The sequence below is a fragment of the Camelina sativa genome, chromosome 19 (assembly GCF_030686135.1).
Source record: "Camelina sativa cultivar CO46 ecotype springtype chromosome 19, ASM3068613v1".
Lineage (NCBI taxonomy): Eukaryota > Viridiplantae > Streptophyta > Magnoliopsida > Brassicales > Brassicaceae > Camelina > Camelina sativa.
Window position 1 is genome coordinate 6,587,155 of NC_141898.1, and position 13,080 is coordinate 6,600,234.

Below are 13,080 nucleotides of genomic sequence, written 5' to 3' on the forward strand. Positions count from 1 at the left end.
ATTCTTTTGTTATATGCTTCATCTTCATACCCTTTTCTTTGTCATAAAACTTCAGAAAAGATTGAATTCAGAATCTGGACATATATTCATGCTTGTGTTCTTACAAAAGATCGAAACAAGAAAGAAGCAAATCGCTGCTTCTTTCACAGCCTTTTTTGGTCTGTACATTCTTTATTCAAGAGGCTATTTTGAAGAGAGAACAGGTTCTGAGTTTTAGAAAGAAAACAAAAAAAGAGAGTTAGAGAAAGTCAAAGTTGCTCCAGTTGATCATCTTTAATTCTGGTTTTGAAGCAATTATCTGTTCTTGGCCATCTTTCTCTGCACCGCTCAGTTCCTGATAACTTCTTTGCAGAAGATCAAGAATCTCTACCTCTCTGTTGTTTTACCAAATCCAATTATTATTAATAACATCGGAAACAAGATCGATCTGATTCTATATAATTTAGGATTAGGAACTTTATCGTACCTTGAGTAAGAAGCTACCATCGGACACTGTGTGGGACAACGAGGACCTTCATCGTATCCTTCACATATGACCTCTCCATTATCATCTGTGTAACAAATGATCCCTTGCGTCGGATCTTCAAAGACCTGTTTCAAGAAAGAGAAAGAAAAAAACAAAAACCCGAATTTCAAAAACCATATTTTGCCAAATGGGTTGTGTCTAAATTTTCAAGAAATCAAGAATTAAAGCAAGAAAGACGAGGATCTTACGGTGTTCTTGGTGGAGTATCTGATCGGCTGAGGCTGTGAAACTGTGACTTGTTTGACTTTAACTTGAACTTGACTCTGTTGAAGCATCATCAAAGTCTTTGATCTTAATGTTTTTGGAACAAAACATGGTGTTTTAAGAGGAAGACTAAGGTTAGTTGAATAGGCCATCATAGCCTTTGCGATTCTCTTTTTCCCAGAAGAAACTTTGATCTCTTCTTTTTGGACAAAGTGTTTGGTTTATAGGTCTCAAGAACTTTGAAAACAAAATATATATATATATATACCTAAACAACAATAATTATAATAGGATTCCGATAACTGGTTGAATCTGAGTTGTTTAATTATGAATTTATAATCTGAGTTGTTTTTTTAGACGCAAGATGCAGATTAAATAATAGCCGATAAGAGTGGTCTCCTTTGTTAACTGGTTTAGTTGTCTTTTTCGTGGGGTTCTTCTAATGGTTTCGTTTTTCTTCTTCTTACGTTAATGAACCACTGAGAAACCGTTGAATTTATCTACACATATTCATGTGTATGTCTAGTCATTTAGGTCTGTTTTTAGTTAAATAATTGTCTAGACTCAAATCATTTGAAATCAGTTGTAGAAACATCACTATATTAGTTGAAGATTATTTTCTATCTGCACTATTATTATTATGTCATTACATCAATTCCAAAAATAATGTATGCAATGGCTATTTTGCCCAATCGGATTATTTAGACAAGAAGTTACTTATATGGTGCCGTCCAGTGACGCGAATTAATTTATTATATAATCAATCGTAGCACGTGTCAGTATATCCATAAAAGTCATGACAAAGAATTATTGCACATGTCAAATAATTGGTGACTCATGACTGGTTAAACTAATGTTGGCTAAACATGGAGACATCGTCGTCGTCGTCGTACTCTTTGGAAAACTCTGTCTCTTCCTAAGCTCAATAAGTTGTTATTACTTGCCATATAGTAATATTATCTCGCTGGTTTAATTATACAACCAAACTATACATGATAACGAATATTCTTCCATCAAATTAAATAAGCTTATGCGAATCTTATTTTCATTTGTGTTCTTTAAAAAAGAAACTACAAATTTTGACAAGTTTCTGAGTCATCAACAACTTTGGAATCCTTAATAGTTCATCATGGACATTTTTAACCAAAACAAATATGGTACTACTATATAAATAAATAAACTTAAATGGTGGAATCATAGATAAGAGTAGGTCACGTAACGTTGGAGAAAACTTCCAAAATTGCTTTACACTTCCACAAATCAATTTTAATTTTTTTTGTCGCTAGCTTAAGCCAAAAATATAGTGTTGATAGATAATGCTAATTGATTACTCGATCAGTAGTCTATAAATTATTAGATACTAAATACTATATATTTGTGGTCTATGTTTCAGGAGGTTAGGATGTTAAATACGTCACTAAAGTTTATATATCAATTTTCTAGAATCGTTGTCCACTAAAATCATCCCGGAGTGGTGGCCTAACTTATCATGAATCGTACGATCACTCCAATTTTATAATTACTTTAATTTTATATAACCAACTAGGATTATAAAAAGTCGATACCGTAATTATCAATGTTATCTTCATATAGTATGTTATTTAATTACTATAAACATACGTCTACGAGACTACGACTAGTCGACTACGAGTGAAAAAAAATAGGTAATGGAACTAGTTATAATAATGTTAGACTAATTGAAGGCCCGTTTGATGAGATCTTTAAGCCCATTAAAGGCCCAAGTGTTCATCTAATTCTAACTTGTTGCTCAAGAGTGCTTCTCCGGAAGCTTAGAAAGGAGCAAACTGGGAAGACGAAGAAGAAGAAGAAGAGTTGTATCTTCGATTCGTGTAGATCAATTCAGCTGGTAAAGCTTTCTCGCTTCCATACAAGTTCTTTGTTTCTGTATTCTTCTTCGATCTGTGAAATGTTTAGGGTTTATAGCCTTTTTTTTTTTGTGCAGACATTGAGGTTTAATTTCAGATCGAAATCGAGAAGAAGATGTTTCTCACTAGGTAAAAATGTTTCTTCCTTCGATTTCGACGTAATCGTGTGTTATTGTTTCTGGGTTCGATTTTAACCCAGCAATTATGGTGTTTGTGTTGATCAAGTTTGTGTTTTTTTTTGGGTTATCTAAAGGACTGAGTATGACAGAGGAGTCAATACCTTTTCACCTGAAGGCCGTCTGTTTCAGGTGGAGTATGCCATTGAAGCTATCAAGGTACTTTCTCCATAATATACAGCAAAGTTTGATTTTTTTCTTGGATTTGGTTTCTTAAAACCCTTCTCCTCGAGTTAGTGGTGTGCTATGTTGGGGATAACTCTGTTAGATTGTGTATCCACTAAACCTCGAGGTTTTTGTTTGTAATGGTTTTTGGGTTGCAGCTTGGTTCTACTGCCATTGGTGTGAAGACAAAAGAAGGAGTTGTTCTTGCTGTTGAGAAGCGCATCACCTCGACCTTGCTGGTATATAATTTTACTCCTGCTATTTTACCTCTAAGACTCATGTGACTTCCCCTGTTTTTTATTTACATTTGTTACGTTTAGCAATACCAACTGGTTGATTTATTAGCATCTAAGAAGTACTATTTTCTTTGCTATTTCTGTGCCTTCATGATTTTGTTACATTCACAATTTTCTTCAAATTTAGTTTTGACTTGGCACTGTGTGATAGAATCTGATAGAGTCTACCTATAATAGTGACTGCTTTCTCAGTCGCTTTTTGTTTTTCTTTTAAGTAGGAGCCAAGCAGTGTTGAGAAGATTATGGAAATTGATGACCATATAGGATGTGCTATGAGTGGTCTGATTGCTGATGCGCGAACACTTGTTGAGCATGCACGAGTAGAAACTCAAGTGAGATCTCACTTTCTGTTTCTCATTGTTTTGTTTCTTACATCGAAAGTTCTTTCTGTTACCAACTATTTTATTTTTATGTTGTGCAGAACCACAGGTTCTCGTATGGTGAGCCAATGACTGTAGAATCTACAACTCAAGCTTTGTGTGATCTGGCTTTACGGTTTGGTGAAGGAGAGGAAGAGTCAATGGTATTAGTTGCCCCACTACTCTTGCTAGCTTAGGAAATGTTTAGTGGATTTCACTTCTTTATGCTTGGAATTTATGATCAACTACCAGAGATAGCCCTTGAACTGGGGATTAAGTTTTAGTTGTAAATTGATAGATTCAGCTCCCTAACTCTTCCATATTGTTTCAGCAGTTATTGTTTAGTTCTCTACGGTCTCCTTTTTATGTAAATGTACTTATGCTTAGTCTCACGAACTTTTTGCAGTCTCGTCCATTTGGAGTATCCCTTCTCATTGCTGGGCATGATGAAAATGGACCGAGCCTGTAAGTTTTTATTTGTGTAGCTTATTTCATTTCCCAACGGTCTATATGATCTCAAATTGGTATACAACAATGTTAAACAACTTAATCTTGTACAGGTACTATACAGATCCATCGGGAACATTCTGGCAATGCAATGCAAAGGCAATTGGGTCAGGCTCAGAAGGAGCTGATAGTTCTCTCCAAGAGCAATTCAACAAGGTAAAAATAACTTAGATTGTTTGACTGTCCCAAGTACATTTACAGTATCCCTTTGGGTTTTTTCGTTGAACTTCAATTTTACGACTTTTACAGGATTTAACACTGCAAGAAGCTGAAACAGTAGCTGTATCTATCCTAAAGCAAGTAATGGAAGAAAAGGTACTGAACTGATGTCAAGCTTGTTTACTTAAAGCCTGTTGCTTTCAACTCTGGTTTAGCCCTTTTTGACACTCTATATTTCTGGTTTAGGTGACACCAAACAATGTCGACATTGCCAAAGTTGCACCAGCTTATCACCTCTACACTCCTCAGGAGGTTGAAGCCGTCATCAGTCGTCTATGAAGAAATAAACCGGCATTTGCTTCCGTTTTATCTTACCTGGTTGGTTGGGTAATTTCTCAGGCTTGTCTGCTTCCGGTTCTCTAAACTAAAAAGACTTTTCTTTCACCGATCGCACGAAACTTCTCACTTTTGTATTAGTCAGATGATGAATTATATCCAGTTGAGTTTCATTGAGCTTTCAATCTACATTTTTGTTTGTCTTAATCATCTATAGTTCTTTACAACCCTTAAACCGGGGACTACAAAGAACTATCAAGAGAAACTCTGTTAGAGTACACATGTGACGTGTTTGCTTTAACCATCCATGTTTGTAAATCAAAGCGTCAATTCAATATCCCTCCTACCAACGAACCCTTTTCCATTAACAGCTGCAAAACCAAAACATGACCAGTCCCTATTAGAACCAAACCAAACGGGTGAAACCGGAAATAACTTTACTTACAGGAAGTGGCGGTTTGAAAGGTAATGATGTTAGGTTTGTCGTTCCTGTTAAGGCTACCGGAGACGACCGTCTTCGTGATCTCGTCGCCGTACATTACAATAATTTTCGTCACGTTAACATTTCTAACATAATGACCTTCCTTTACGTGTATAACGAATCTTGAACTGATTTTTTCAGGGACAGAAGCCACAGCCTCGCTGATTGTCCGGTACTTTCCAGTTCCATCTTTGGCTACCTTTACATTAGGAGTCAAGTTGCAAGTCATCATGAGTCCTTTGCGGTCCTCATTACCAAACAAATCCGGAAAACTCGATTCTGTCTCTAAAAAACCAAGTGCACTCTTGTTATCATCTTGTTTGGTCAATCCACCAAAGATTTTAGTCACAATGGCTAAGCTATTGCTCACAAGCTCTCTCCTTTCTTCATAGAATCTCTAAGTCTCTTAATTATGTTAATATTTCTCATGTAACTCGAGAAATCAAACTCCATAATCTCATCAAAACCTTCCAAACAAGTCTCTTGATCAATGAGACAATGATCACATAACTCAACTTCCCTCTAATCTCATCGATTTCCGCATCAGTCGTAACCTTCCAAACTCATCAAAACGTTCGATCGTTTCCCTCAGATACTCCAACGAATCAGCGATCATCTCATCACATACTTTCAAACTAGACAAAACAGATTCATCAGGTGAAACAAGCTCACTCAAAACCCCGAAAATCTTCACATGGTTCTTCCACAGCTGTGACCAAAGAAGCCCTAAAGAGAACTCTAGGCTAGCTCAGTAGAATTTACGGACAAGAGCGGCGAGTAACAATGATCAGAGTACAACGTCACGTTGCAATTTCGAAACTCTTCGTTGACTTATACCAGTCAAAATCCGTCTCGATGATGACTTCACTTCACATCCTCTGTTCCAAAACAGAGCCTTTCCCACCACAAACTTAAGCATCGCCGTTAAAATGATTGAGAAACTGTCCACCACCTTCAAACACTGCCATATCCATGATCGCTGCAACTTCTGGCAACCACGACAAGACTCCATTTTTACTTCATTTCTCTTTGTGTGTCCTCAAGCGTGTAAAACAGAAGTTTTTAACTAGAAATAGATATGTTCGGTACGTATATATTAACAACTTAGAACCATTTTAATTAATGACCTCATCTAATCTTGTCTTAATATACTTATTAGAAAGTAGAAACAGACAAATTGAAAGCTGCTTGATAACAAATGTGAGTTCACACTTTACCATTACACTAGATTACGACCCGTGCTAGAGCACGCGTTAAAATTTATTTTATTTATATTATAATTTTAGACTAATTAATGTATAATGTTTTTTTTGTAATCAACCCATATTTAATCTATAGTCTATTTTGTAACCAATTTATAAAAATTATATATTCTACCAAAAAATGTTGTGTACTTCCGTTTTATTATATAGAGGATTACATCGATTTTTGGTTTTAACGGTTAAATTTGAAATTCATAATTTATATATGTACTACGTGTTAGACCAAAACTAATAACATACATACGATATAATGGGAATTGATGATGCAAATCATTAATAGTAATAGAGGCGCTTATCATGAAATCTGAAATCCTTAAAAATAAAATATATTTTTTTGAAGTTACAAAAGAATATATTGAATTTTTAAAAATAAGAATATCTAGCTAAAAAAATCTTTAAATGCTTCTTAAGATAATCTAAAATATAAAATAGTACGAACGAAATAATATTTTAAAAAATAAATAAATTGATAACATCATTATTATTAAGTCTGTTGAAACGGCACTCCCATCGCCGGTAACCAATCACCACCTCGGAGAAAATTGGCAACGGTAAACCTCGCAGCCTCAGCATCAGACATAACAGGCTTGTACCCGGCCCATTTAACTCTATTGGTCACATCCGACCCAGGACCCGAATTCTTGTACTCTCCATACAATATAGTCGAAGGCGGCTCTTTATTGTCTTCCCACGAATGCCACCCAGCTGGATTAACGAACGACCCAATCACCGATTGCATAATCACCGTCGTCGAAAACTCCTTCCACGGACGGCCAAGATACACTTCAGCAGTTACATTTCCGTTGGGGGAGATTGTACAACGCTGGATCGTTGTACCAGAGTTCTGATTCTGATCCTTTTTACCTTCAGCAGTGATAGTGATGTACTGACCCTTAAGCGGCTGACGCGGTCGGATAGTGCAATCCTGGAAGACGACGGTGGCAGCTCCGAAGATGAAATCGACTGTTCCGGTGACGTCACAGTTACGGTAGAACTGACGGTTAGAGTGAGGGTAGAGAGTATCCTGGAAACCATCGAATGAGCATTGGTAGTAAACTGAGAGATCGGCTCCTGATCGGAATGCCACCGCTTGATGCTTCTCTGGTCCGGCGGTGTTTATGATTTTGATGTCCTTCATCATGAATCCTTGGCCTTGGGTTGCTGCATCAAGGGTAAACTCGTAATAAGTCCAAAGTATTAAACATAAATGAAAAACGACCGCGTTTTAAAATAAGTTACGGTGGATGGATATCTAAATTATTACCAAATCAAGGTAAAAATGGCCTAAAGAGTACAGTCACTAAAATACTCATCAAAATCGGGTAAATAAGATGAGAGAGTATATACCAAACGTCGCCGTTTGAAAAGTGGGAGTGCCCTTGGCCCAGTTTCTGCTACCGGAAATAATGGTCTTCTCCTGGCCGTCGCCGTACATCAAAACATTCCACTTGCTCTTATCCAAAAGCACATTCTCAACATACGTACCTGCTTTCACGTATATAACGAACACCGTATTCCCCTTGTTCGGAACTCTCGCCACGGCTTCGTTAACCGTCTTCACATCGCCGGAGCCATCAGCCGCAACGACGACGTTTGGGGTTAGATTCTTCGCTTGGAGTAAGCGTCTCACACGTGGGCTAACCCAATGGGGAAACGAATCGGCCGAATTGAGGAGTCGTCTCCGGTGAATCGGGATCCCGAAATCGCTTAGCGTAGAGAGGACCTTCGCGACGATGGCCAAGCTGTTGCTGGTGTACTCGCCCGAGTTAACCATGGCGGATTTGAGCTTCTGCGTGATTGTCGAATTCGCGTAATCGGTTTTGATCTGGACGAGTTCATCGAGCGCGTCGAGACACGTGTCGTGGCTTGTAAGGGCGGCGCTGAGCCACGTTTTGAGATCGTCGATCTTGGTCGAGTTGAGAATATTCTTCCCGTCTCCGACCTCCATGGCGGAAACGGTCGCGTTAACACGATCAATCGCGTCGTCGAACAGATCTCCGCAAACGCCGAGGGCCGATTTGATTCTCTCGTCGTTGGTCCCCTCCGCGAGCTTCGTCGGCAAATCGGAAATCGAATTGAGCTCGTCGGCGACAACCTTCAACGAGAGCTTGAATAAAACCTCCGGATCCGTCGTGTTGGACGCTGGAAACTTCGAGATGCTTGAGATACAAGAAGAAGGGTAACGAGTGACGCTGCACACCGTTTTGAGTGAAGCGGCTGGAGTCAACTCGGGGGTTGAATTCGGTCTTGGTTTAGGAGAGTTGTTTCTCCGGCTATGAACAGCGACGGCGACGACGGAGCTGATTATAATCGCCACCAGAACAGCTACGGACAGGCCCATGTAGATAAATCGCTTTGCCGTCTTCCTCTTCAAGGCTAAATCTTCAGCTTCGTTAACTTTGCCATAGCTGTTCTTGATTGAATTCATAGTATCCATTAGAAAAACAAAAATGAAAAAAAACAAAACAAACTCTGTTTCTAGGAGGGTTTATAGTGTTTGAACGGGAATGAAGAATTGGTATTGATGTGATTGCTTTATATATAAGTTGTGTGGAAGAAAACGTCAATATTTTTACGTGTGAGGAGTTTATTCTTGCGATGTTCTTAAGGAAGTATGTGTAAATGATCCATTAGGATTAGGCATGTATGATATTCATCATGTGTTGTCACTAACTAATTTCGTGATCATCCATTAGGTCGTATACTGTCACTAATTAATGTTAAATCAATCTTCATTTGGTAGTTTCCTTTCAGAGTCTTTCACCTTATAGTATTTGAATATTCTATAATTAGTGCAATATATTCGACCTTGGTTTAGTAAAAAAACAAAAAAAAAACACGAATTGGGTCTATGAGTGTGGTTAGCATGATAATACTAGTTACAAGTTTTGTAAACAAGTTAAACTAGTTACAAGTTAGATAGTGAGACTTACACTCTGCACATGTACTTATTAGAGAGTATAAACCATTCAACTCTTGTTTGATAACCACATCCTAATCATTCCAATGAAGTTAACAAGCATAGAAGGACAAGTCAATGTAGAGCACATTGGTTGGAAATTGTCAACGTAGTTAAGATTGTCAATACAAAATAAATTACTCGGTTAAAAACTTAAAATACTGAGTGTTGGATTAAAATAATTAATCGTTGACTTCTAGTGCATTTTTCGTTGACTTCTAGTGCATTTTCGTTGACTTCTAGTAATATATTAACGGTAGGTTAATTATAGTGTGCTTAAGCATTTATAGGTTAATTATAGTGTGCTTAAGTATGGAAACTATGGATGCTTAGAATTGCGAGTTTAATGATATGATTGCGTAAATATTTGTGCTGGTTTGTCTTTTGGAATTAGATTCTTGCTTAATACTAAGGAAGTTTGGTTTCTATCTCCGTTTTAGAAAATGTGTTTTATGTATCATATTCAAAAAATATTTGGTTTTTAAGAGGTTACTGATCCATTATCTGTCATTGGAAATTTGGAAAGCGTATTTTATATATGATCAAGGAGTGATTTTGTGCTCCAAAAGCCCATAAGATGAACCAAAAAAGCAGGTTATCAATAATGTCTCACAACTGAAAATTTTAAACAAAGAGTTGGAAATTTTTAAAATCCAAGATAAATCAACCGGCCAAGTTTTTGTTTACTATTAAGTTTACCATTTACAGCCCAAGAAGTATATAAAGGAATGAAAATCTCTAAGACTAAAAGCATACATGTGTAAGAAGGCCATCTGGCATCTGCATTTCATGAACTCGAGTACCAGCCGCCATGTGCTTTCTTGGTCAAGTGGCATCTCATCCACATCTCACGTGGACTTGGTAGACCAATTTTTCCTAGCTATGATGACTCGATTATTTGATATCATGAAATGGAATGAGCAATTTAGCTGACTTAGACAAGTTTTCCAACTGACTGGTTAGTTAGTAGTATTGGTGTAGTATAGTACTAATCGACGATTGCTCAATTAATCTAACTTAAGCTCCGTCTGCATGTGGTACTCATTGATACAACTGACCTTCTTTCAGATTGAACCATGTTCGGCTAAGTTCATCAGGCGCTACTTTGCGGATAGGCCAATGCTCATCATTTTGATTTTGACGTTGAACAATAAACACGTTACAAGTAGAAAGGAAAGTTCGAAATATGAATTTGAGTAAGAGTAACGATAAATGTTATATTTGGGGAGAGAAGTCAACTTTGGCCAGCTTAATCTCATTAAGGTCAACCAGGAGACCTTTTTTTTGTTTTTCCTGATTCACAGTACAGATTAACGAAATTGTGCAATTATCGTTATCATTCTTGGTTTTTCTATGTTTGTCATGCCTTCCTGGAACAATCTCTACCACAATTATCATCACTCTGCTTTAACTATAGCATTAATAATAAAAACCTTAGTCGGTCGTTTAATCAAGAACTAGGTACGAACCGGCACCCGCACGTACGTGCGTGATTAATTTTAAAAACTATGTTTACTATAAGCGGATCAAACCCGTCCCGATAGTCATACTGCATAAAGAATATAATATTTTTTATCTATAAAAATCTGTCCTTCGAAATCGTTAAGAAATAATATTAAAATATATATCAGATTTTATATTTTTTAATATGTTAATTTTGAAATGAAGGAATATTTAATATATGTTAGTCTTATATATCAAAAATTTTCTATATGAAAAACTGAAAATTAGGATTTACATGAGTTTAAATATTTTATAGTTTAAAATAAATTTAAGATGCCATCAAGTTTTTTTTAAAGATTTTCCAATATCTATTATTCAAAATTAATTTCAAAACTTAAATCAATATGCTAAATCGATTTTGCAGAAGACATTCCTTTTCAAAATCAATATTTGCAAAATTAATTTCAAAACTTTATCCATTCTATTTTTTAAGAGTTTTACAATATCTTAAAAAAGTTTTGAAAAAACAATTCCCTCTAATTTAGTTCTTCGTGGATCACAAAATCTTGGTTTAAGTAAATTAATTCGGATTTTTAGGTCCAATTAGTTTGTTTGAAATGAGGCTGTGAATTAGTAATTCCTTAATTATAGGGAAATGGTTGCTAGATTTTCGTATGACAGATATTATATCGGTTTTGTGTGTATTTGATTTTACTATGTGCTGTTTTTTTTGGATAGACTATGAATTCATTTAGGAGAATATCCAAAAGAATACATTATTAAAATCTTGATTGATAGAATGTTTAGAAATGAATATTCGTTTTTTGTTTTTCGGAAAGACTATGAATTCAGTTAGGAGAATATTATCATATCTGCTTATTCGTTATTCACAGCTAACATTTTGAGGAATAAGTAATTAAAATCATAATTGATAGAATGTTATGAAATGAATATTCGTTTTCTGTTTGATTGATTATTCGAGGATATCGCCTATGATAAATTATCCTTAAATATTTAATTGCTAATTTACAGGAAATCATCTGTGCATATTTAGTTGTTAATTAGGTAAGAAATATTGGGTTTTTGTTTGGTCGATTATTCAATGTTTTCTGACATGTCATGTCAATCTTCATTTACAGGAAATCATCTATGCATATTTAGTTGTTAATTAGCAAAAGGAATTCTGTGCTTTTAGTTATGTGATAATTATTTTAAATTTACAAAGTTAATATATTTATTTTTTTCTCACAAAATCAATATAATTATTGGTATTTTTATAATTAATGTTTGTTTGGTAACAATATTTTAAATTTTAAAATTTTTATATTATTCCAATGAAATTTATAATGGTTGCAATGAAAAAATCTTTATTATTCCAAAAAAATTTATAATTATTCCAATGAAGTAAGAATGTATAATTATTAAATTTTTACATATGAAATCATCTATTTCTTCGAAGAAGTAGTTATGAAGTCTTCATTTGGTAATTTTGATTCTCTTTCTAGGATTTGGTAACATGTTTCTTTTGCTTAAATCTGAAACAGAATCTTGATCTTATGTGTGTGATCATTTGGTTCATGAACTTTTGAGACTTGTTGAAATATAAATTTGATCTTGTTAGTTAGGAGTTGGATTTGTCACTAAAGGAATTAAATTGTGGAATTGATCATAGATAAAACTTAGAATACTTACCGAGTGAAGGTTCGCAATTGGTAAAGAATCCTGTTTTTCTTTTTTTTCTGCCACTGTTTTGCTTCCACATTATAAACGAATTTATGAGGATGTTCATTATAAATTATATTTGTAGATGATTGGTATTGGCTATTACGGTTGACCCATGATGAAAAAAGACTCATGTAAAACTTGATGAAAGAATGCATATGAAAAATGAAAGAATTTTTTTTTACAATCGTCTGGTGAATATTAGGAGGAAAATATTTAAAGATGAGGATAGGCGTGTAGGGTTTTCGTTTATGCTTTTTTTTTTTCCTTTTTGCAAATAAATTCAGCGGCACAAAGATGTAATTAATTAGAAAAATTAAAAAGATTTTTATAAATGACCTTGAAGCTGTATAATATTGACAACTCAGTTTTTTTGGAGAGAATACATTTCTTTTAGTATATAGGAGATAGTTTAAACATAGGCATTCCCAAACCAGGGAATTATCCTAAATGCCTAAATATATAGGCATGGATATCAAAATAGTTTTATCGTTGTTATTTTATACTAGCATAATCTATTGGTAATAATTATATATGGACTTACGTTTCGTTGAGACAACCAAAAGTGAGAGAGAAGTAAGTTTACTACTACTAGAGTC

General features: G+C 35.3%; 4 protein-coding genes across 4 annotated transcripts; 1 reads left to right on the plus strand and 3 right to left on the minus strand.

The window, feature by feature from the left end:
• Positions 1 to 61: 61 nt before the first annotated feature.
• Positions 62 to 1,200, minus strand: LOC104765242 (LL-diaminopimelate aminotransferase). Its single transcript, XM_010488925.2, has 3 exons — positions 715 to 1,200; positions 467 to 591; positions 62 to 374 (listed from the first exon to the last, which is right to left on the minus strand). Exons 1-3 carry the CDS (start codon positions 883 to 885, stop codon positions 239 to 241), a joined length of 432 nt encoding a protein of 143 aa, XP_010487227.2. The 5' UTR covers positions 886 to 1,200; the 3' UTR covers positions 62 to 238.
• Positions 1,201 to 2,317: 1,117 nt separating this feature from the next.
• On the plus strand, positions 2,318 to 4,821 carry PAE2 (20S proteasome alpha subunit E2). The gene is made up of 10 exons (XM_010488926.3): positions 2,318 to 2,597; positions 2,694 to 2,745; positions 2,870 to 2,951; positions 3,116 to 3,196; positions 3,472 to 3,585; positions 3,675 to 3,776; positions 4,019 to 4,077; positions 4,173 to 4,275; positions 4,369 to 4,434; positions 4,525 to 4,821. The coding sequence occupies exons 2-10, from the start codon at positions 2,732 to 2,734 to the stop codon at positions 4,615 to 4,617; spliced, it is 714 nt and encodes a 237-aa protein (XP_010487228.1). The 5' UTR covers positions 2,318 to 2,597; positions 2,694 to 2,731; the 3' UTR covers positions 4,618 to 4,821.
• Positions 4,822 to 4,932: 111 nt separating this feature from the next.
• Positions 4,933 to 6,107, minus strand: LOC104767507 (pectinesterase 3-like). The gene is made up of 4 exons (XM_087500982.1): positions 5,933 to 6,107; positions 5,650 to 5,821; positions 5,060 to 5,475; positions 4,933 to 4,985 (listed from the first exon to the last, which is right to left on the minus strand). The coding sequence occupies exons 1-4, from the start codon at positions 6,105 to 6,107 to the stop codon at positions 4,933 to 4,935; spliced, it is 816 nt and encodes a 271-aa protein (XP_087357108.1).
• Positions 6,108 to 6,652: 545 nt separating this feature from the next.
• Positions 6,653 to 9,099, minus strand: LOC104765244 (pectinesterase 1). Its single transcript, XM_010488927.3, has 2 exons — positions 7,705 to 9,099; positions 6,653 to 7,518 (listed from the first exon to the last, which is right to left on the minus strand). The coding sequence occupies exons 1-2, from the start codon at positions 8,792 to 8,794 to the stop codon at positions 6,842 to 6,844; spliced, it is 1,767 nt and encodes a 588-aa protein (XP_010487229.2). The 5' UTR covers positions 8,795 to 9,099; the 3' UTR covers positions 6,653 to 6,841.
• Positions 9,100 to 13,080: the final 3,981 nt, after the last annotated feature.